The following is a 23,897-nucleotide window of genomic DNA, read 5'->3' on the forward strand; positions in this document are numbered from 1 at the left end:
AGCTTTGGTTTGTGTTTTAGGGGCCACAGTGTCCAAAGGGTGAGTGTGTACTTTGGAGGACTGAAAGTTGGTCAGCTTGGACCTCCTCTTCAAATTAGGATTCTCTACAGTGTCATCGTGAAGTCCTGTCCTTAGTCTAGTGGAGACAGGCGACTGGTGCTGGTGCAACTGTTTTGGGATACTAAAAACACAGACACAAACAGGATGTGTCCTCCAAATTTGAGTCCCTCATCAGCATTTGGAGCAGCCTTTGGAATGGGGCCGTTCTTGTTGATCCATTGAGTGGTGTTAGGCCCTGAGATGCAGTCTGTAAATGGTACAAGACATATGTCATGTTTGACTGATGATCTGACATGTGGCAATACTTTGCTTTTCCAGTAAACGGGGTTAGTGGGCTTTGGACTTGGAAAGTGTGGAGCATTTCTGTGCCTGCTTTTTGTTCCACGATTTGCTCACCTTGTAGGCCTTGCAAACTAAATGAAACAAAGCTTGAGATTTTTGACAAGGACCATGGCTGTGATTGATGACATGTCAAAAAGGTTCAATATCAGGCTGTAATGGGAGTGTGAAGAAAGCATAGGTCCTGTGTATTTTTTGCTTCAGATGCCAAGCAAGATCGTCTTTTATTGCCTTCGTTAGATATGTGAAATAAGCACTCAGAGAAGCATAGCCTTAGCACTTTATTGATGCAGCTTTAATTGAAGCATCACAATTCTTACCAAGATGTTTGGTTAAAAAAACCTGCTAGTGCAATACAGCTAATGATTTTTACAAAATCCTCTTGCTGCTATGGAATTCATTTCAGTATCGTGATATTTTTATGCCATCAATGTCTTCAGTTTTGGCGCTTTGTCATGATTATGTGCAACTTTGGTAATTTGCCTGCATTCAACCAGCACCTGGTGTCATCAGAGGAAGTCAGTGTCACAAAAAAGACGTTTCTGAGAGGGTCATCACATCCAATAAAGTTACAATTTTTCCTTAAGATGTGGACCTTTTTATTTCTGGACATCCTGCTTGATTTGTTTTATAATCAAATACCTTGAGAATACTCACATTCACATTTATGGAAAACAGTTATTAACAGTTTAGTAAAACCTGAGATTAGAGCGTAATGACTGGAGAAGAACAGCAGTTATCACAGACCACCTTATGAGACTTCCACACATTAATGCCAGAAGTTCCACACCTACAGTACAGTTTCATTTCTCTGAAGAAAACAATCTGAGATATACGGCAGAGAAGCTTAGTATTAGCATAATTAAATGTCTGCTTTATCAGCATTCCTCATGAGAGCTTAAAAATTATGTTGCACTCTCAAATGGATGCCGTGACATTTTAAATTCCAGTCTGCTAGTTTGCTTCCACAGGCACTTTATTATGACCTAGAGTGTGTTTTATTTCTTTCACTTAACCTGAAAACTTCATAAGAGCTGTAAGCGTTCATCACTGAGAAGGAGTGACACAACCTGTGGGCTATAGAAGCCAGCTTGCGATGAGAACTGCTCGCTGATTTGAATAAGGGTTGCTAAAATGCTGACGTGCCGTTTCCGACCTTCAGTCAAGTCCTGAATATCAAAAACATCCTATGACTGTGTGTAGAGAATATGACAGCAGATTGAAGATGTACCTAATCTCTGTACAAAGTTGATATCATAACGCCACATCAAACTCCTAAGAAACTAAAACCAATTGTTGAAACTCAACAATTAAAATGTTCCCAGCCATTTATAATGCTCCAGTTTATTGCCGTAATATTATTGCTCCCATTCCCACTCCTTTCAGTTCATTGATATAAAAAACAAACGCTTGCATAGTGCTGGCCTCAGCCACAGTGAAAAACACCTGTGGGGAGTGAATGTACACGTCTTATATGCTACATTAATTCATGTTGTGATCACTATCAGAGAATCAGAGGGATAATGGCCATCCGGAGGCTGGGGTAGTCCTTGAACTCCCTGCTGTAGGCTCTGTGCTTCCCTTTGGCCCAGATGGTCATCTGAATGAACCCCAATAATGCGTACAATGCCACTGGAATACAAAACATACAAGGATTAGAACACCCACAGTTTGGCTCATGTCAAGAAAACATCATTTACTGCAGTGGTTCCCAACTGGTCTGGCCCTGGGGTCCAGATTTCTCCTTAGTCATTAGTTTAAGGTCGACATTCAGCATTCAAAATAAAAGCTCTGTGCTGGAACGTCACTGTGCTTAAAAATGAATTGTGTTTTTTACAAACTTGACACGTTGGTCACCTGTGGTCCATTCAGAATGGACTCGTGACCGGCTTTTGGACCGCGACCCACCAGTTAGGAACCACTGATTTACTCTAAATACCTGGCAGACACTGGGTCATGATGGAGAAGCTCACCCAAGCTCCAACCTACAGTATGTGTCAGACATACAGGCAGAGGTAAATACACAAGCATGGGTGATATTCATTGCTATGATGATGAATTGTTTTTATTACCTCATATGTGTAGTTTGGACAGGATACAAAGAAAAATAGCCATGTGAATGGGTTCTTTGTTGGCATAGGAAACCTTCTGGCCTTGGGTCCTGAGAAACAGTTTTGTGGAGATCAAAAAAGGATTTCAATAACATTTAAATGTAATTTATGTAGAAGTATTCTTAAATACAATAATAGACAGTGACAACCATATCAGAATCCCTTCAGAGCTTAATGTATTCCTCCTTTAAGTACAATGCAAGTAACAGAATAAAGCTCAACTCACCCTCTCCTCTGAGATTATTAAGAGTCAGATGAATGGAGAAGTTGCCAAGTTCACACATCTGGAGCAGAAATAAGCATTGCACACCTTATTGTTATACATGCATGTACACTACTTTATGCTGGCCCCGAGTGAACACCAGTATACTTACCACAAATATCACTAATGCATAGTTAACTTGAAGTTCTCCATATGCTGTGAAGAGAGATAGGCTGGTGTTGATAAGCTGCAGAAACATGGAGGTAAACGACATTGTGTGCGTGTGAGTGTCTGTACTTGCACTTGATATGTTGTGAGGACCGAAATACATTTTTAACCAACAGATCGAGGACATTTTAAACAAACTGCAGATGGGTTAGGGTTAGGGTTAATACAGCAGCACATTTACTCACTAAGACTAAACATCGAGAACACATGACTCCGGTTTTTAAGACTCCTCACTGGCTTCCTGTTCAACTTTTGCTTTTAGTTTTTAAATCTCTTAATGGACTGGCTCCTGACTATTTATCTGATATGTTGGTCAAATACATCCCCCAGAGTAGAACTTAAAGTATGATGATGCTGCATTCAGGGTCATTGGTCCTCGTCTCTGGAACTGCCTACCAGAGGATGTCAGACTCTCTGATTCAGTAGTTAGCTTCAAACCAAATCTTAAAACCTATCTTTTTGGACTTGCCTTTTTGTAGCTTTTTATGTGTATATGTGATTGTGTATATTAATATTATTCACTTGATCTCATACTGTCTTTTATGTGTATTTTCTCATTTTATTATGTAAAGCACTTTGAGTTGCACTTGCTGTATGAGCTGTGCTTTACAAATAACGTTGGGGGTAATGTTTAGGGTTAGGCATTTAGTTGAGGTGGTTAAAGTTAGGGTAATGGGCTAGGATATGCACTATCTAAGCGAGGTTCCTCACAAAGATTGAAGTACAGGGATGTGTGTGTGTGTGTGTGTTTGGGTGGACTTACATGGAGGTGTATAAAGAGGGTGGTTGATGTAGTAAGCCAACCAAGCTGAGAAACCCCAGTAATAGGCACAATTCTGAAAGGGGAAACAAAAAACACAGATGTATGAATATGTGAAAGTGAAAAACAAATATATATTATTAGATACATTTTAAATTAAAATGAAAATGTAGTTACTTTGAGTCAATTTCTATTTATTTAACCACTGAAACACAAAAAAGAAGGCCTATAATAACCTCCTCTCCTCATCAAGACACAGTGCTCTGAGACTGTTGTAAGATTCTGTATCAGAACGTGTCCTCAGGCTAATATAGGTACCACAACAGCTGGTATGGGACGGGGAAAAGAGGCCACACATTGTGAAAGAGGTGAGCATATTAACAGAGGCTCGTCTTTTCAAGGGTAGTCATGTCCTCACCCTGACTATTGTCCTGAGAGGCATGGTCCCATGGGAGAAACGATGCACAAAGATAGTCTCTATCAACCTCTTCATGTAGTGGAAGGTGTGACAGGCACAGGCTAGTCTGAGAGACAGAGAGGTGAGGATGAGGTCAGAGGTACAAGTGTGTACATTTAACTGAGGTGCTTATGTTCTTGTCGTAGCATGCAGCTTCATCGCACTATTTCTGCAGCAGCAAAAGTCTGAGATGAGACAAGATTAAATTTAAATGATCCCTGAGAGTCAAATTGGGACACTGCAGCATCAGAACATTTGGGACTCAGCAAAGAAAGTGCATCATACTGTAAATAATAAATCACACTAGAATAATATAAACATATGCAACAAGATGCAACACTGCAGTATCAAGACGGATTGTTGAAGCAACTGAGGGTTTGACAAATTCCTTGAAGTACTACAAAAAAAATGACAAACCCAACTCAATGACGAAAATAAATAAGAGAGACTGTTCAAACCGTCCTGTCACAGCAACATTAAATATAGATTTTTTTTTCAGTGTAGATGAATGACTTGTACTCCATATTAGATGTAGTTTTACATGTAGTGAGGCATAAAATGGCAGTGAAAAAGTACATTGCAGATTTAGATGCGAATTATTGAAGTACAGATCCACTTTTTGGGAAATAGGCTTACTCCCTTTATAAGAATCAGATGAGATTAATACCACTAATATGTATGACTGTGATATCAATTTAAGTCTTGAAACAAAACCAAAAAACATGGAACTATTCCTTTACACTTGGTTATTCTACGAGATGATAAATCAGTAAACTTGCCTCATGTCTGCAGGTTAAAACTCACAGCCTGGGACAAACTTTGAATTTTATTGCTGAATTTTCTTTTTCTACTTACGTGACAACAGGATGAGGACTGGAGGTGAAGGCATATCTGTTAGAGTAAATGTACGGTACTCGAAAATAGAAGAGGAGGTAGGTGAGAAGGGGCCCGATGCACTCTGCCAGAAACACCTGGAAACAAAAGAGAAGCTAACACCTTATACTTTGTCTGTACTGTGGAGCCTGGGAGCTGTCAGAGGGGAAAGAAAAAAAACTCAATTTAATAATTTGTGCTCTTGAATAAGAAATTTGCGCACATCATTTCTTATTTTTTTTGTCTTCCGTCTTTGAGCACGTGTGAACACAGCAATCACACTCAGGTGTGCACCAAAACAACCAGACCGAGACCTTCTTGAAGAGGTGGTCTCGGTCTGGTTACAAACGAACTCTGGTGCGGTTCGTTTGTGGTGAGAACGTGTTCCGACCTGGATCTGAACCAACTGCAGTCACATGACACATTGTTTGGGTTAAACATGAGCATGTTACAGTCCTGGAGGATTATTAATGTGCACCTCCTCCTGTACTGCCTTAATATGCACATTCAGCACATCCAATGCATCAAAACATTGTTTTCTAGTTGGAGCCGCGCCTCGTTTTCAAACTGTATGGTTTGACTAAAATGAACAATGACAGCAATATAGTCCACGATGAGCAGCGCTAAAATCAACCTGCGTAGTTGTCCCTCCATTGTGACATTAGAAAGTGTCACATTTATCTTGCAAGTGTACTCTTCTTCAACATTTGCTTTACTTCCTGGATTTTTCCCACATGGAAATTGTGACCAATCAAGAGCAGCTTTCTTACACAAGGCATTTGATCTGGTCCGCTTGTAAATGCTGCCGTGAGAACACGAACCAACTCTAGGCCCAAAATAAGTCCCTGATTCAGACCAAAGCAAGACAACTCTAGGTCTGAAAGCATCCTAAAGTACAAGTACCTTAAAACAAGTACAGTATGTGAGTAAATGTACTTGGTTACTTTTCACCACTGACAGTAAGTATATGAAATTACAGTACTGGCACATTGGTAATCTTTGCGTGTGCTCTTCTTACCATAGTCCAACTTAACTGTGGACCAAGATCTCTGAAGTACATGGTGGCAGTGGTCCCAACAGGTAGACTCAGTAAGATTTCATCATCTCTGAGTGTTTTTTCCTCTGAAAAAGATAAAGAAAAAAACTTGTGAAATTATTTTATGTACACAAATTCAGCTTAATATGGAAGCCCTAATAGTCAAGTTGAAAAAAAAACTATATGTAGGACTTGAACTTAGATTTTGGCCAAAATTGCCCACAGAAAAATGTTTCACTTTGCCTTTCAGGGCTTCCGTAGCTTCACCTGAAATTCTACTGTAAGAAATCTACTATCCTGTGCAAAACATTGTTTCTGGATTATCAAGCTTCGTGGAACTGAGTAATGACAAGACAGTCTTTGCATTAACAGTCACACTAAAATTCATTATGACTATGTAAATTTACGCAGTCGTGTGTGGAGCATTGTGGCTTAAACTGAGGTTTTTTTTAATGAGTCTGATCAGTTTTTCAGCACACGTTCTCTCTACCTGGAAGCTCAGGGGGGGCACAGCCACAGATATGTTGCGCTAATTGGATGACATTTTTAGAATATCATCAGGGGGAACTGGCCCAGATAGCTTTTTACCAGAGTCTCTTTTCTGTGCTTTTTAGTAACAAGATAACCCGCATAGTCGATTCAAAGCCCTGCAACGTACCTCCTGGTAGGTCTTTCTTTATGTGCTGTCTATTTGACTGTTTTAATTTAGGATTGAATAAATGGAACAAGGGTGAACATCAAGCAGTCTACCTTTTATAGTGAAAAGAAAGGAAGAGCAGACAGTGGTTTCCAAGGTGATGGTGGCTCTGTAAAGACGTGGGGTGCTTTTTAAGTGAAGGTCATTGCAAATGTTATTGAGCATTCTGGTGTAATGGCAGTAATATAATTTCAAAATCTTCCATTCAGTTCACGTGTTGATCACATCCAGGTTTTTCCAGCATGTCTTTAATATTAGGCTTGTGCAAACATTTGGCCTCAGATCACATAGGATACAATTCAGTTGCAACTGTGTAATTGTCTCCAGTTATACTGATAGCATTGCTGGACATGCAGGTCTCTTTGGGAGGCTCCACTGGTGTACTAAGCGTAATGTGTCACACCATGAATTGCGTTAATGTCAGGTAAGGAAACAGCAGTACCTGGTGGGACACTTTTCTCACAAAATGATGTTTAATTACTGCACATGTTTTACAGAGTGGGCTCTTTATAAACAACAAACACTATGGCTAACTGCCCTTCGTTAGTTACCTATCAAAGGATAATATGCCACAATGGCTTCGGAGCCAAAGGATAAACACTGTAGACAATAAGCGAGATCTCAGAAGTAGCATCATATTTCCACACCATAGATTATCCTCTTCTGATGAAATAAGTAAAAGCCTACAAACACACACAAACTGTCCTCTAGAGCCCTGTTTCCACCGAACACTTTCAGTATGGTACCTTTGGAACCAAAAGTAACCCTTCAGACATGGTACCTAGACCCTAGGGTTTCCACCACAGACAGTACTCTTAAATGTGGGCGAGGTTGTTGTCACTCACTCACACAGATGGAAGTCTGCACCTGGTTTATCGTCCACAGAACGAGGCTGCACACCGACATTTTCAGAACAAAATAAAACAGGCTGCAGTGAGAGTCTCAAGCGCGTTTGTGCATTTAGTCCTTCTAAAGCAAGCTCAGGGGTTTAGTGTTGCCGTAGCCCACAGGAACACTTGAACATCCACTCATTACTAAAAGTGTATGTCATATAAAAACTAAAGTGATGGTCAAAGCTGTTAAAGTGAAATTTAAGGTGTGCTGATGGATTCACTTCGTCAACTCATACACTGAGTAACATTACATGTTAAAGTTCCACCTTAAAAGTCGCCGGCAGTCGGCCCAGCAGAAGAAGTTATTTTTTTCTCAGACTCTAGCTGCTGTGAGAGGCAGCGAAACATCCTTTCATTTTATAGTTACAGTTTACTAATAAAACTCTCCACAGTATGAACAGTGGTTACATGAGCCTCAAAACCAGACACAACTCAGCCCTGAGCAGAGTGACCGTCCTCTACTGACCAGTCAGACTGCAGTGTTCACAGCTCCACCTTTTAGTACCAGATCTGTGTCCTAGGTACCCCAACAGAGGGGGGACCAAACATGGGGACGGTACAGAACAGTTCCATTGGTACCATCCACAACTTTTCACAGTGGAAACAGAAAACGTGCACCAAACTGAACTGACACGGGGCTTAAATAGTGTCAAGCGGGCACTCATTCCATGTCCGAACACCTCACTTGTTTTTATTTTGTACAAAGCATCAGACACTGGATGACAGGATAGTAAAGAATCTGATTACTGACACTGACATACAGTATTTGTGGGTGGTAACGTTCAATTTTAAACATTAAATAGCTGCCACCCACTGCGATTTGAAGCCACGTCGCCTGTTGCAGCTTTCATGTTGTTCATGAGACACTAATACATACACATACAGTAAATGATCACAATACGGCTACTTACTGGGATCAAGCCTCAGGGCCTGTCTTGCTGGATACCAGTGAGGGTCTGTGCAGATCAAACACACATACACACACACCAGCACACACACACACACATACAGGGTTGGACAGAGCTGGCGTAGCACACGCAGACTTTGGCCTCGGGCCCAATAATAATTGATCACAATGGAATAACGTTGAGGTCTGGTGCTCTGATGGATCCTGATGGCCTTGGGCTTGGCAAACATTTGGTAACATTTCTGACCAGACGCACACTGATGACAGAACCACGACGGGCTTCAGAGAAGTAAACAAGAGCTTGTTTTTAACAGGACATCTCTCTGGTGAAGTGGTGTGGTGTGGTACACTGTAACATCACTCAATAGCACAGCAAGAATTTAAGTTGTAGTTTACAGTAAATGTGCAATAAAAGATACAAAAAATAGTAAAAAGCCAGTTTAAATTGATATTTTGGATAATGAACTTAATTAACAAATCATGCAGGTTTTATACTAACGCACCAGAGTACTATAAAACATGTTTGTTTTACTTTCAGAGATCGAGATAAAACATGAGGGCCAACAAAAACTGCCCATTACAGTGTATAATAGAACCAGCAAACACTCATCAAACTCATCAGTTTAAAAACTGCATTGAAGCACTCACGTGATTTGTGAAAGAGGCTCTTGATGTCTCCTATTGTTGAGTAGGGCTCCACCTGAATGGAGCACAAACAATGGGTGTGTGACCTTGATGCCTTATCAGTGAAGAAGTCAACAGTGTTTATTTTGTTAAAACCCCTTAAATTCAAAGTCATTACAAACTCTTGCTGTGCAGCCACAAATTGTTCCAACTCAGAGAGCTTTATTTCAAATTGTAGTGGAGACCACAAACATTCCAACAATCCCACATTTATAGGGCTGAATTTTGCAGGAATGTGTCTCAGACAATGCAGCATAATGTCTGTTTGATGGTGCAGCCGAGAAAACATGGAATCTGGGGTTTGAATATTTCACTCAGTGTAAACATGATATAGTTTTGATAACGAGTTGGAAACAGGCTGATACAGATTATACTTGGGAGTGGCCTGGGGTGATACCAATGATTGTGATTTTTTGGGGTAATGGGTAATGGGTAATGCTACAGCTACCTGGGCACCAAGGAGGTATGGGCCCCTTATTTTGCGCCCACTTGAGTAAAACCACCCATGTGGGCAACTGGCATGGCGCCATTATGGAACCCTTGGACAATCCCATATAGGGCCCATTTTTCAGCCCATGTACTACCCACATGGGGCCCACATACAAATGTTGGATGGGATATTACATTTATACTACATATCACACTTTCAAACACAGGAATGTAAGAAACCTGTATGATACTGTGATGTCAGTAATTAAAGCAGTAGTGTCTCAGTCTGCTTCTCTCCCTCACCTGCTCCTGGTAAATTTCCATTCACCTGCACCCTGCAAGTCAGCCACGCCCCCCTCATCAAGGCAGCTCCTCTCACCTGCCTCCACAGCTGCAGCTCATCAGCCAATCAGCCTGGTATAAAAGCCTCTCCAGTGTCCAGCACAAACACTCTTTGCCAGAATGTTCTTCAACCTCATGCAAGACATTCCAGCACTCCTTACCTGACTGATCTCCTGTTATCGACCCTGCCTGCCTCTGACCCGTCTATATCGTCTGTTTCCCGGTAAACTCACCAGCTTTCTGTCCCTGACCACGAGTTCTGCCTCAGAGGCTCTGGTTTCCGTCTGCCTGTGGCTGTGTGGTGTTTTCCTGCCATGGCGTTTCAGCGTCATTACCAACTGGTAATCTTGTCCTCTGTTGGGAGGATAAAGAGCTACTGGACCTCATTATTTTTCCAATTTGCGGTCTTTTTTGGCTGCTATTCTTCATCTTGGAGTTAGCTGTTAACCGCTAACAGCAACTTTTTAAATCACCCGTGGTAGGTTGCATGCCAAACGCATCAAAATGTCACATCAGTGCCACTCCTGATCCTTTCCTGCCAGCTGGTGGTATAACAGCGTAAAATTCATGCCATTAGGAGGCAGTGTAAAAAGGGCTAGTAGTAGACAGAAGTAGTGAAGACATAAATTAAACATTATTTCGACATTTGTGCATGCACATACTTCATGCCACTTTTACAGAAGTCAGTGCCTCCCTTTGGCCATCCCAGTCAAAAAAAAAAACACAGTCTGGACACGCCCCTGCTGAGGGGAAACAAAAGGGTAAAGGTGTAGTCATGGCAATATGTGAGCATACCTTATCTAAAAAACAAAGCTGCTCTTTGGTCTTGGCATCCAGGACCCTCACCTGAAGAAAACACAAAATGTCAAAACATCAAGGTAGTAAGTGTCACATAAACATTTTAGAGATTTACATTCATGCCTCATATGTATTCACCAAAATTCAGAAAGTGGTAAATTTGCTGATGGTCTGTGGTCTCATGCAGTGGGCCATATAGGGGAGAAAAGTTAGGACGATTCCAAGGGCCCCTGACTGACAGGGGCCCCAAAAACAGGTAAAAATGAATATTCATTCATCATCATTAAGAATATTTTTTCAAATATAGTAATACAATTAATAATCTCTTTGTTTTTACTTGTGTTTGGCAGTAAAAGTTTAATATCCCCATTGACCAAAAAGTAAACATACATATTGACTGACCACCCCCCTGTATCTGCATGAAATGGTTTGGTCCTGCCTTAGGGCACTGACTGTGATGTGTGTAGTAGCAGTCAGCAGTCACCATCATGCAACCTAGGCTAGTACTAAAATAAAATCCTGTTTTCATAAAAGGAAAGAGAGGAGAAGCAAAAGAAAGGGTGTCAATATGTGACCCAGTTTTCTCCAAGAAAGGTGGGTAGCCTATAGTCTGTGAGTGGTAGAAATGAACCTGTTAGCTTAATGTCCATAGTGAAATAAGCTAGCTACAGACTAGTGTTAGCCTACATTTCACTCCTTTTTAACCTACATTTAATCAGTGCAGGTAAATGTTGAGCAGGATATTCATATTAAATCAGTTGTCCCTGCCCCTTTTACCAGACTCAACAACAGATGAGTCAGAAGCAGCAGCCCTGTCTCCCATAACTTTACCCCTCCCCGTCCCAGTGAAGAAGGTGAGCAACACATGCCAGTTAGCATCACTGCAGGGAGTCTGTGGGAATTTCTCTCTCTCTCTCTTGCTCTTTTTTTACCATTACAAAAAAGAAAATGAAATAATTTTTAATGACAGAAATTCAAACATATTATTTTTCCACATAATGATTATTATGAAACAAAAACTTATTTTTCCACATAATGATTATTATGAAACAAAAACAACCTACAACTGTCTGGACAGTTGGAAACATTAAGTAGCCTAACTCAGCCTGTATTAAAGTTACAGAACATTAAGTAGCCTAACTCAGCCTGTATTAAAGTTACAGGCAATATTAAAATAATCCAGTTAGATTGAATTATGGCCGTTAAATGACATCTATAGATACAGACTGTATTAATCCCTCATGAAGGGCAATTCATTTGAGCAGCTTGCACACACACACACACACACACACACACACAAAACCAAAAACATGTATGTAATCTAGTGGTGATGATGCAGAACTGTACGTAATTTGGGTCAATGTAAATCTGTAGGATTTAGTGTCGTTCATTTATTGGTATCAAAAATCTGCTGTTTTTATTATTTTGAGATGGTAATCTTAATTTATTTTGATTGAAAAGTTAATGTATATTTACAGTACGTTGTTTTTTAAGTCTTTCATTAATGTTGAGAGAATTTTCCATTTTGGGATTTTACAATAAAAATTACATTTAGGACATTTTTTATGGCAGTTTTTAATCTTGCATCAAATAGTGAATTGCATACTGTATGCAGACTGTTGCATGTACAACTCACTAGCAGTAAATATTGTACTGGTAGTTTTGAACTACAAGAAGCACGACAGTTGCAAGCCTTCAAAGTTAGAGTTATGTAAAGCTTTTAATGGGTCAGTTAGGTCCTAGAAATGTGGTGACAACAGCTGCGCAGGCGGGGCCCAATGTGATTTTTTTTTTTTCATGGGGGCCACAATTCCTGGCGGCGCCCCTGGACTCATGCCACCTCAGCAACAAAGCCACAGGCAGTAAAAGCTGGACCTCAACCTCTCACATCCCCCTCAGAATGAACTATAAAAATTGAGCTATCCATTACCAGAGGGCTGGAAGTAAATGTATGTAAATATGATAAAAAGTGGACTCGTTATGTATCTTTATGACTGAATATTTCTACTTAACTTTGCTTACACATGTAATCAAGTTTAGTCATACAAGCCTTAATCTTTTTTAATAAAGCCTCTTTATGTTAAAAACACAAAACATAGACGATATTGACATTAATATGGCAGTAAGGAAATATCAATTAGATATTTAGAAAAACATTTTTTGTACACGTTACCTGTACTACACTACTACGTAACCATATAGTTAAGTCCAGTTGACACTCTTGTTAGTGGCCTTACTGCCAAGTGTGTCCAGTTTTCCCAGTAATCTCAATCTGAATAATGAGGCTGGTTGAATCAGGTCTGGGGAAAAAAGGGTTCGTGTTGTCCTGCTGCTCTCTTGCACACACATCTTTTTCATCTTAATTAGACCATGTCAGTGTTGATGTACAGCATATGCAAGGAGAATGGTGGGTGGCGGCCCACAATTTGCCCTGAAAGCACTCCATACTGTGCTGCTCAGCAGAGCTGTCCTAGCTAAATTGGTTCCCTTACTGGACAGCGTAATAACCCACTAATGGATACCTAAAGATTTGCTGAGTGCACAGTTGAGAAAGAAAGAACGAGAATGGCAGCAAGAGAGAGCCCTTCACCATCTGCTGTTTGTATTGCGAGAAACACAAGCTTGGTAAGTCATTTAATCTTGTGCCCAGATTTATTTTACAATATTCTAGCCATTGATTCTCTCTTTCCTTCACCTTCATGAGATCAATTACATCTTCAAACAGGATATTGATTTTGCATTTGTCTTTTTTTTAGAAAAGCAAATGTCTTTAAACAAACAACGCTCTCGTGGAGTTCTTGCAACCAGCAGAAACTCCCAACACAGTCAGATTTGCACTGAAATTACCCTGCAATACACTCCTAGATTTAGAATATGAGTTTTTCATCTTGTCATTCTTTGCCGTGTGTGTTCATGCTTTGTAGGGCATGCTGATGTTTCAGTAAAGTGCATCCTGGGAGATGGGTTTGTTTTGCTTTCCATCTGCTAACCTTCCCAACTGCATTCTACGGGCGCATGTTGATGCATCTGCGCGATCACGAAGAGCATCGAGGGTGTCATTAGGGCTGTGTGTTGTAAAACGGTGCGCACTCGGCTGTGTTGTTGTGCCCTTGTAAATCTGATTATCAGACGCCCCTGTCCTCTCATGGGAGCACAGGGCACTGCTGACAGCACAGGTCATACAGAACATGTGCGTACATGCTTGTGAGGGCTTTGTGAGGAGGTGATAAGGATTTAAAGTGGTTTCATATCTTGTTTTAATAACGAACACCAGCTGAAGAAGTCTCTTAGCTGTAACAGCTCCACTTAATGTGAAAGCTGATGAATGTAATGGCTGATCTTGAACCACAGGATCATTACTTGACTCCAAGCATGATTCTATTGAAGTTGATTGTATGGATGTCAGCATATACCATTGTCCTTTTTGTGTTCACTCTCACGCAAACTGGACAGAATTTGTCTTTCAAACAAAGAAAGTAATCGACTAAGCACTCAGCTGGCTCTTTGCATGCTGCTGATCAGCAATCTGGCTTAAATTTTCCACAAGCATCTGTCTCACTACACTTTTAGACAAAAACAGCCTTTTATCACGGCTCAGAAAAGTAAAACTTCTGTCTTTGGTCTCTCAAGGTTTAACTTTCAAATACTAATTGTATGAATGAGACATAGACAAGATATTTCATGAGTGAAGCTTGTTTAAAACTGATTTCAAGTGCAAAGATCGGTGATGAGCCTCCAAATGTTCTTGCCTGTCCTCAGATCTTGAAAAGTATAGTGCTCATTATGAGGCAGGCAAAAGGTTGAAGGAACAGTTTGATATTTAAGGAGACTTGGATGAGGAGATTATACCCTCATGTCTGTCCATTCAATACGAAGTTACATGCAGAAGCCAGTTAGCTCACATAGGTCAAACACTACCTTTCTATTAAACAGGCGTAATAGTGGTAATCAATGCTTTAGGTATAGAATGCTCCAGGAATGACATTCTTCTGTAGGTCGACGTGGAAGTTAACATCACCCTGGTTCCCTTGTCAAAAATTCAATGGGATTTCTTTCAACGGATTTTGGATTATTGCAGAAAATAAGCTCTGTGGCAAACAAATGTTTATGATACGTACATGTTCTGTTCAGCAAAATAATCTTCTCAAATGAACACCACTTTTATGATTTTGAACCCCAGATGCACTTGCCAAAAGCTAACGTTACAAATGAACCACACATCCCTACCAGAAGGGAACGTGACAGTGTTCTGTTGTGTCATTTAACCACTTATTAGCAACCGCCTTTTTAAGACAAATAAAAGGGGGGTATTTACTGACATGTTTTATGTCGTAGACCAAATTGTGAAAATCTCTTAACCTTGTGTTACCACAGACCTTATTTCAGGAATTTAACCAAAAAGCAATTAAAAAAACCATTGACTTCAAGACCGAGGAGCCAGGAGTACAAAAATTCCTCACTTCTGGGTTTTAGGAATCATTCCTGGAACACCCTTACACGTTAGACAGCTCCTGCTTCAACAACTAGCATGTTCAGAATGATGTTATCCGCTATTAAATGGCCATGTTTGTTATGCAGGGACGTGTATTGGCTGACTTTGCTATTGGGAGGTGGAGGAGATGGTGGATGGCATGGTAGGTGCAGACCACTGCAGACCAACAAACAACATCAGTTGTTCATGCAAGACACTGAGGCATTCCCAGGGTTTCTGACATAGGTGTTTTTCTTAGTGACCTGTTGCTTAGTTTCCTGTCGCGATTCTGACCCAAAAATGGGTGTTGTAGCCAATACATGATCTTTTCCAAACCATTACCAATGGATTTTTGCGCCTAAACATAACCATGTTAGCCACAGCTATGTCGAAACATAAGGAAACGTAAAACTTTGCCAATGGCCATTTAAAAACTGATAACAGCATTCTGAGCATACTAGTCTGTGTAGCAGGAGGCCTTTAATATAACCATAAGCTTATGACCACAATACCTATTCAATATGATGGGTGGTTAGCTCAGCTTTGCAGAAAGGTAAAATCTGCTCACTACCATCTCCAAAACAAGAAGTTATGTGCTCAGCCACAAAATAACCCAGCACACAACCCTCTTATTTTTTAGCTTTTGTATGGATAAAACAAACAAGACACAACATGCTCAGTGAGCTTTAGAGGTGCTGTAGGAGGATTTATTTGCAGTTTCCCCCAGTTTCCAGTCTTTAGGCTGAGGTTGGCTGCAGTTTTATATTTAGTGTAGTGTAGTGCACAGCCTTTTTTTTTAATTTAAACTTACAAGATCAGGCCTGAGAAACATATCTCTCTTACAGAACATCTAAATATTTGCTAATTGGGCTTGCACTCTTTATGTAACAGTTACTGAGAGCGTGGCATACATCCCAGAGCGTGTTGTAAATTAGCTGGAATTCATAGGCCTGCTGCACTTAAAGCAAATTACTTGTCTACTTCCTCACTGGTGTTCATAAGGCCACGCGAGACAAGAGTCAATTAAGGCAAGAGAAAAATCATAAAAAGGGCTCCAGCTCAGTTTGGTTTACTTTGACACAAAAACTTTATGAACTCTGCTGACACTTCAAACTTGTTCACTATTTCTGGAAAACAGCAGCCGTACATTTGTCTTTCTAATGTATCATAATAAGGCTGCTGAGCAGAGTGATTGTCTGACATTTTAAAAGTCACAATTGTAGCTCTTCAGTGTCAACATGTAGTAGTTTGTTAGTTGGACAGATAATCATTAACAAAATAAATAACTAAAATAACTTATGCTTCAGGCTAGAAGTCTGAGATTACCCGACAGAAGAGTGTTTGCCAAAAAAAAAGCCTCTGAAGATGCTTCCAAGTTTTAAAATCATTAAGACAATGATGAAAAAACAGATGATTAATACAACTTTCTTAACAATTCTAATTGATCTCTATCAATTATTGCTCAGAGTGAGTCTCTTCAAGTGAGGCCTTGTGAAACAAAGTAATCCAAAACTTTAAATTCTCTATCAGAAAGTGGCAATCAGATGTTTCAGTTAATACAAATGCATTCTGTGAAACTTAGCTCAATGCATTTAGACTTACCTCAAAAAAGGTGGTCCGACTCATGGCGGTGGGTTCTTATTATATCCTCTGTGTGCAGGGTGAAAAAAATGACCTCAAACATCAGCATAAGCAAACACAACACACACACACACTCATTCCTCACACACACACAGACGTAGTTCCTCTCCTTTCGAGGACAATCCCTGGACTGACCCTTTATTCTTCCCAGCCTCCTTTTCTCCCTCCCTCTCTCTCTCTCATACACACTCTTTCTCTCTCTCTTCTCTGAGATAGTGCTGGGACACTGAATCACTAGAGGCACTCCAGAAACCCTGCACATGCTCTCCCCCCTGCTTTTCTCTCCTGCTGCTTCCTCCTGCTTTCTCCTCTATCTCTCCTTTTTTCTTTTTGTATCTTTGGAGAAAAGCACTTGGCACTTGGAGTCCAGATAGGCTCAAGTTAGCAGTTACCTGAGATAGAGGCAGCTGGAAAGTGCAAGAATGTAGGAGAATACCAAGGAGGATAAAACACACAGATGACAGAAAGAAATCTCCAGGAACACTACCCACCAAACAAGTGCATTAACACACGTTAAGCAAAAGGTTTCATTTTTAAATCAACTTTAAAATCATCTAACAAATATGTTAATGTAAATGCCTTGCTAACAATGTATTCTTGAACCATGAACCTTCTCAGCTGCAGTGCTCCGTTGTGTCAGCAGAAGATGAGCCTACAAGGGTTGGACCAGGCACCAAAATATCCCACACAAGTGGAGGGGGATGTTATGGAGGTCAAAAGTACTACGCATATCTCAAAGTGAAATGTATAGTTTGTTTTGGCATGCTTGAAGTTAAAGTTGCAGTATACAGTTTGTGAAAGAAGGTAAACTGCACTGTAAATGTCAAGGACATCAATTTTCTTATAACAAGACTGAGCAACTGAACTAGTATGTGGTATTCATGCGAAGGTGTTCTGGAAATCTGATGATAAGCCAACCACTTCACAACAGATGGCTCAAAGTTTACTTCACACAGATTGAAATGAACTAGTTCACATTTATACTTCACAATTTTGAAGTTTACAGTCCCAGAAAATGAGCTAGCTTTGTCTCATTTCTTCCCTTTCCCCAGATACTTCCCAAGACTTGTCAGATGCTTGAACTTGATGTGTCATTTCAAATTTGTTGGCAATGCAACTGGCTTTCAGACATGTTTTCTCCAACACACTCTCACTCCAACCTCGTCACATATCGACGTCTGATCATGGCCTTTCCACGTCCAGATACAATGTGCAAGGTACCCTGGGTGTGTTGGTTGTTGACGTTCTTGGACGCCATGTCAAGTTCTGCCTGTTACATGCATTGTCTTTTTGAAAGATACACTTCCGTTTTCACAGGAAATTTACTTACAGTCTCTTTTAAAATAAACACACTACATTAATACAACACCACAAATTGATGTTTTTTTCCTTCGACAACAAACGCACATGGTTACGTTTTGCCAACACACACACATGGTTGGGTTTAGGAAAAAAGAACAGGGGTTTGCTTTACAATCTTATGGGAAGTGAACACCTCAGTCCTGCTTGAAAGTCGGTGGTTGTTGGACCCATCCACCCCGCCCGTCCACGATACTCAGACTTTCTCTGCCTTAATTTTCGTTCTTGTGCCACCACATTTCCCCCTGACACCAGCAGGTGCCACTACACTATTATGGCAACCGGCCGTGTATCATGCCGACGTGAAAGGACAACTTTGTCACTGCCAAAGCGTCGGATTTGGACGACTTTGGAGTGAGACCAGGTTGGTTTTCAAACAAAGCAGGCACAATATTATAGATATTTATATTAACTGGAGTCAGCAGTACTGGTAGATGTGTTGTCTGAATTGCCAGTTGTGCTAGCCCATCCAGTATTTACTCCAAGGGCGTCAGATACTGCCTCTTTGATACCCCTTGGTGTGTGATATTGACCCCAAAGGCACCTTTTGGCATCCTTATGAGATGCATTGGGCTTTCAATTAACACCAGTATAAATCCATTTGCAGCAAAGGTTAACACTGAGAGCAACTGACGAAGCATAAAGAGAGAGAAAGTCTGTGTAGAGGAGAGGTGGATAGGTCAAACAAAACTGGACTTTTATCCATGAGACCACTGATTGTGTCAAGTGTGAAACAAAAAGCTGATGCTGCTTTAATGTTACATTAAGCATTTTAAGTAGGGGTTGCACAGTGATGTCACTGATGTGATGTATTTACATCACAATGTGTTACAAACATACTTATTTTACTTATGATCTTTTTTATACACCTGACTAAGCTGTTTTGTTACCTAAACCGAACTGCTATCGTTTAACATTAATCATGTGTTATGCAAAGTGTTTCAGTTGTGCGTTGTATAGATACACCTAATGCTGCCCTGTGCTCACTATAGAAGACTATGCAAGGAGACGGTGGGTGGTTATGTAAAGGAGAAGGTTCGGTCCAGATTTAGGCAGGGAGGAACACATATTGACAGGGAGACAGTTGATGGCACAACACCTGCATGCCGAGTGCTATAAATCCAAAGGTGCCATAAAACATAGTGCGTCAGCATCTTTTCGCTGTTGCGAGAGTGAACTCCTCTCAGGTTCACATTCATTAGTTGCAAACAGATGCAGTCAGTTCACTATTCTCCAAAAACATGAGCACACTGAATGAAGAAGCTCTGTTAGTGCGTTCATGCACAACACTAAGCTGACCATTAGAGTTTAATAATCCCGTCAGCAGGTCCCCAAAAACCTTCTAACTCACCCTCTGGAGGATTATGAATATCCACTCCAGATTTGATGGAAATTTGCCAAGTATTTGAACTACATTTTCGTGGACCAAATTGCCATGCACCCTATAACAGTGCTTCAGTACTCAATTGCTCCTTAAATGTTTTTCTGGGAACCATGTGTTTTATTTTTAGCACATCCTCACACTGTACTTGGAGACTGTTGTGTTTATGTTTTCCTCTAAACTGTCTTTGTAAAGTATGAGAGCAGTGGGAAAAAGCCTGCCGGTGTTTATGCAACTCAAGGCGAATTACATCACAAACTTTCTCATTCCACCATTGTCCCTCTGTGACATTCCTACTGTATTCTCATGTGGAGAGCGTTTCACCTCGAGAGCAAGCAATTATTGATAGATTGTGCAGGTCTTGCTTTTTAGCAGGTTTTACAGTATAATGAATGCTGCAGCAGTAAGTGGTTTGTATCCGGCAGCTTATTATACTTGCAACTTGAAGCAATAAATATGCCTATTACGTTTTTTTTTTTTGTACTGAATAAAAGAGGAGGTGAAAACTGTGGCCTGCAATTGTGCTTTGGATGGTTACACAAGTGATGGGTCTTCAATGTGAAATCCAAATGTAGCGGATATTGTATATCTTCAGTCTTTTATATCTGCATTCCAGTGTGTTTAACTTTGGTGGAACTTACTTTAAGTCAGCCAAAAAGGCTAATAATATGCAGGGTGGCATTAAAACTGTTGTTACAGTGAAACATCTGAGTGTCTGTTCTAAAGTTTGTGTACATGCGGCTAGAACAAGGCCGAACCTGCTTTGACAGAATATTCAGGGTCGAAAGGCTTTGTATTAGATTCATTTAGACCTGCGATATGAGCTAACACAAACTGAATTATGAATGATTGAAGCTGTTTTGTCTCAGAGACAAAGTGTCATTTCTCCCTGTCATACTCAGCCTTGGTGAGAAATGTCTCCAAGTTGCATTTTAGTTTTCTTTTAGCCCGTTTTGCCCTCTAGTCTCACATGTGCTTGCTCAGCTGGATTTCTCTCCACTTGTCCCCTTCAAGAAATAGATTCAGACAATGAAAATCAAGTTGAGCATGTATTCACTCTGTTGTTGTGCTGCCTGAGGGGATTCAATTTGTGGAGAAAGAGTAGATAGAGAAATGGACCAGACCCCAAAGGCCTCGGGCAACTGTAAACCAGGCAGAATTCGGTGAAGAATGAGACGGAGAGAAGGACTCGAGATTGGTGAATGTAAACATCTGTTATTCAAAATGTCAGGATACAGATGGAGGATTCTTTGAATACAACATATTTATGTGAGAGAAATGACAGCTAAACATGCAGTCATTTTAATCTCCCCGTGCAGCCTCATCTAAAAATGCCACACTAACAGGCAGCAGACTATGCATTTTCAAACAGCCAAAAATATCTTTCTGTGGACTCAGTGTGAAATGAATGTATAATATGATTCAGGAGGGGTTGTAAATTAGAGACTTTAACGTTTTAAAATAAGACCTCTATGATAGCGGGTAATTGGTAAACCTTGAGGAGGTCAAACGACACATTTTCTTCTACTTAAAGGAGCAGATTATGCTCATTACAGGTTCACACTTGTATTTTGGGTTTCTACTAGAACATGTTTACATGCTTTAATGCTCAAAAAATACTTTATTTTCCTCATTCTGTTCATGCAGGAACACATGCCTCTGAGAAGCTTTGTTTTAGTGCCTGTCTCTTTAAGTTATCCATTCATCCATCCATTTTCAACTGCCTATCCGAAGCTGAGTCGCGTTGGCAGCAGGCCAAGCAAAGTATTCCAGACGTCCCTCACCCCAGCAATGCTTTCCAGCTACTCCTGGGGGACCCTGAGGTGTTCCCAGACCAGACAAGATATGTAGTCCCTCCAACGTGTTCTGGGTCTACGCCGGGGCCTCCTACCGGTTGAACAAGCCCAGATCCGGAGGCGCCTAGGAGCTCCATCCGGATCAGATGCTCCAAACCACCTCAACGGACCCCTTTCGACACAAAGGAGCAATGTCTCCGAGCTCCATCCGGATGTCCGAGCTCCTCACCCTATCTCTAAGGCTGAGCCCAGCCACCCTTCGGACATAAACTCATTTCAGCTACTTGTATCCACGACCTTATTCTTTCGTCATTAGCCAGGGCTCATGACCATAGGTGAGGGTGGGGACGTAGATGGACCAGTAAATCAAAATCTATGATTTGATTTAGTCTTTAAGCCACTCTCTCAAAAAAGCCCAGTCTGCTGTGATTGGTCAGGTCTTCCAGAGAATAGCAGCGCCTTCTACCGTGAAAATTCACCAATAAAAGCTTCTAAACACATCCGGACATGTCACAGCAAGAATCTAATCCAAAATCGGGGAGAAATTTACAACACTGGCAACCAAGATTACATGTTTTCCTGAAGAAAAGATGTTTTTTCATACATTTATCTTTTTTGTGAGTCATGAATTATTCTTATATCAGCTGCTGTATATCGACTCTTACAGGACACTCACACTTGAGCGACTGCCAGAGGAATGTCGAGTCTGAGTGTCTGGCTGTGATTAAATCTATGAACTGGTCTGCAGCTAGTGATTCATCTTTCTTTCTCACACAACCATCAGGTGAAAATTCCCCCTTAAATTGACCAACATGTCAGACTGCCGTGAAATCTGCTGGGCACATATAGGTTTCCCAGAGGATGAACCATCTTCATTTATTCAGTGAGCAAACACTGGTTTGGCACATGCACATGTCTGTTAAATATATAATGGATGATAACTCCAGCATGATTTCATGACACAACACATAATGGATACTCCCCACCCACAGGCTTCCTCCATATGGGATGACAGTGTCCTCTACTGGTGAGTATGGCCAGTACCTGATTATCATCTAGTAATCTATACTTCCAAAGACACGTCTTTGCCTTTTTATGTAATTTTTTTAGACTGTTTCTATACAAATGTGCAATTCAGTAAACGGGGGATGTGTTGTCTTTAAGATTTTTGTGGTATTGAATATATAATATTTTTATAGATTAGTGGAAGGAATACATTTGAAAATATGAACATTTCAGAGTAGAAGTTTGTGTCGCCCAGCCATATGTTTCTGGGCAGTTTAAAGCTCAGTAATGGCAGATGCCTTCTATGATCAGAAGTTTGAGTCTACATCACAGCCAGGGCATGTCGCCTGCTGGTCCTGAGGGTCATTATTGACTTTTCCATCAGTCTGCATCACTCTCTAACCTCAGAGGATGCCAGCTCATTGTAGTTTGGGGGCTTTTTTTAAATACTTGTAGTCGTTGTTGGTCCTCTAAATGAGGAAGCCACAGTCTGGTGTCATGATATGGAGTTTGGATGGAAAGGGGCTGGAGGCTATAGCTAAATGCAATTGGCACACAGCAGGGTGTGATGGTAGCTGGCAGGATGTCTCCTTCCACTTTCCCTGTAGAAATCTGAGGCTGTGCAGGAAGACTTTGTCTGTACATGGAGTACATACATATCTGGGAGCCTCTGGAGTTAGACACTGTTGTGATGCTTGAAGACAATGCACCATGAATGATATGTGTGTGCACTGATGTTTACATATGATATTACAGAATACGCAACTTCAAGTGTTTTGCATTTAGTCCTCCAGGGTCCCTGAAGACTCCTCTCTAATTTCCAAGCATGCAAGCAGTGTAATTCCACCTGGGCCTGCCACCATGGAGAAATACAAACAGAGACTGTATGAAAGCTGCTGGGGTGGTGAGTGGGGCTGAATGTTACGGTATGTTGCACTTTGAGAAAGCAAGGCCCTCCCTGGAGTTATTACTGCTCTCTGTGAACCCTCCTATTGACTTGAAAACTGCAACACCCTCCCTACAACATGCCAGAATAAATATAACAATGTTTAATTGGTTCAACTTGTTTAATCCTGAACCCCAATTTCAACATTACAACAGTGGCGCCCAAAGAATTTTTTCATAGGGGTGGCCAAATGGGGCCACTGAAAATCTTGGGGTGGCACACCAAAGCCATAACTGAATTTTAGGAAGTGTATTATGCTGTTGTTGTTGTTAAAATCTGTCAATATGAGAGTTAAGGCATTGCATACTGATATTGTTTGTTTTCTTATTTGTAGTTAAAGGGAAATTTATGGTATGAGATCGCGATTCTCGCGATATTTCGGCCACGCTTTGGAAAGCAGAGCTAAATGGTGAACAAACATGGCAGCACACCGGTAAGGTAAGACAACAGATTTACATGTCGTTTTCTATATGTTGTCTGAC

The 23,897-nt window shown here is 40.8% G+C and overlaps 1 protein-coding gene across 1 annotated transcript; it reads right to left on the reverse strand.

The window, feature by feature from the left end:
* Positions 1–26: 26 nt before the first annotated feature.
* On the reverse strand, positions 27–17,108 carry LOC126397949 (very-long-chain enoyl-CoA reductase-like). The gene is made up of 13 exons (XM_050057049.1): positions 16,890–17,108; positions 10,814–10,864; positions 9,212–9,263; positions 8,568–8,612; positions 6,049–6,152; positions 5,013–5,128; positions 4,119–4,224; positions 3,704–3,776; positions 2,885–2,928; positions 2,737–2,794; positions 2,472–2,560; positions 2,339–2,384; positions 27–2,031 (listed from the first exon to the last, which is right to left on the reverse strand). Exons 1-13 carry the CDS (start codon positions 16,911–16,913, stop codon positions 1,904–1,906), a joined length of 936 nt encoding a protein of 311 aa, XP_049913006.1. The 5' UTR covers positions 16,914–17,108; the 3' UTR covers positions 27–1,903.
* Positions 17,109–23,897: the final 6,789 nt, after the last annotated feature.

The sequence above is a fragment of the Epinephelus moara genome, chromosome 11 (genome assembly GCF_006386435.1).
Source record: "Epinephelus moara isolate mb chromosome 11, YSFRI_EMoa_1.0, whole genome shotgun sequence".
Taxonomy (NCBI): domain Eukaryota; kingdom Metazoa; phylum Chordata; class Actinopteri; order Perciformes; family Serranidae; genus Epinephelus; species Epinephelus moara.

Coding starts and splice junctions, on each gene's coding strand:
- LOC126397949 (XM_050057049.1), bottom strand. CDS start 16,913: ATGAGTCGGACCACCTTTTTTGAG. Junction 6,153..8,567: donor GGCCCTGAGGCTTGATCCCA/GTAAGTAGCCGT, acceptor TATCTTTTTCAG/AGGAAAAAACACTCAGAGAT. Junction 2,385..2,471: donor GTCCAAACTACACATATGAG/GTAATAAAAACA, acceptor CACATACTGTAG/GTTGGAGCTTGGGTGAGCTT.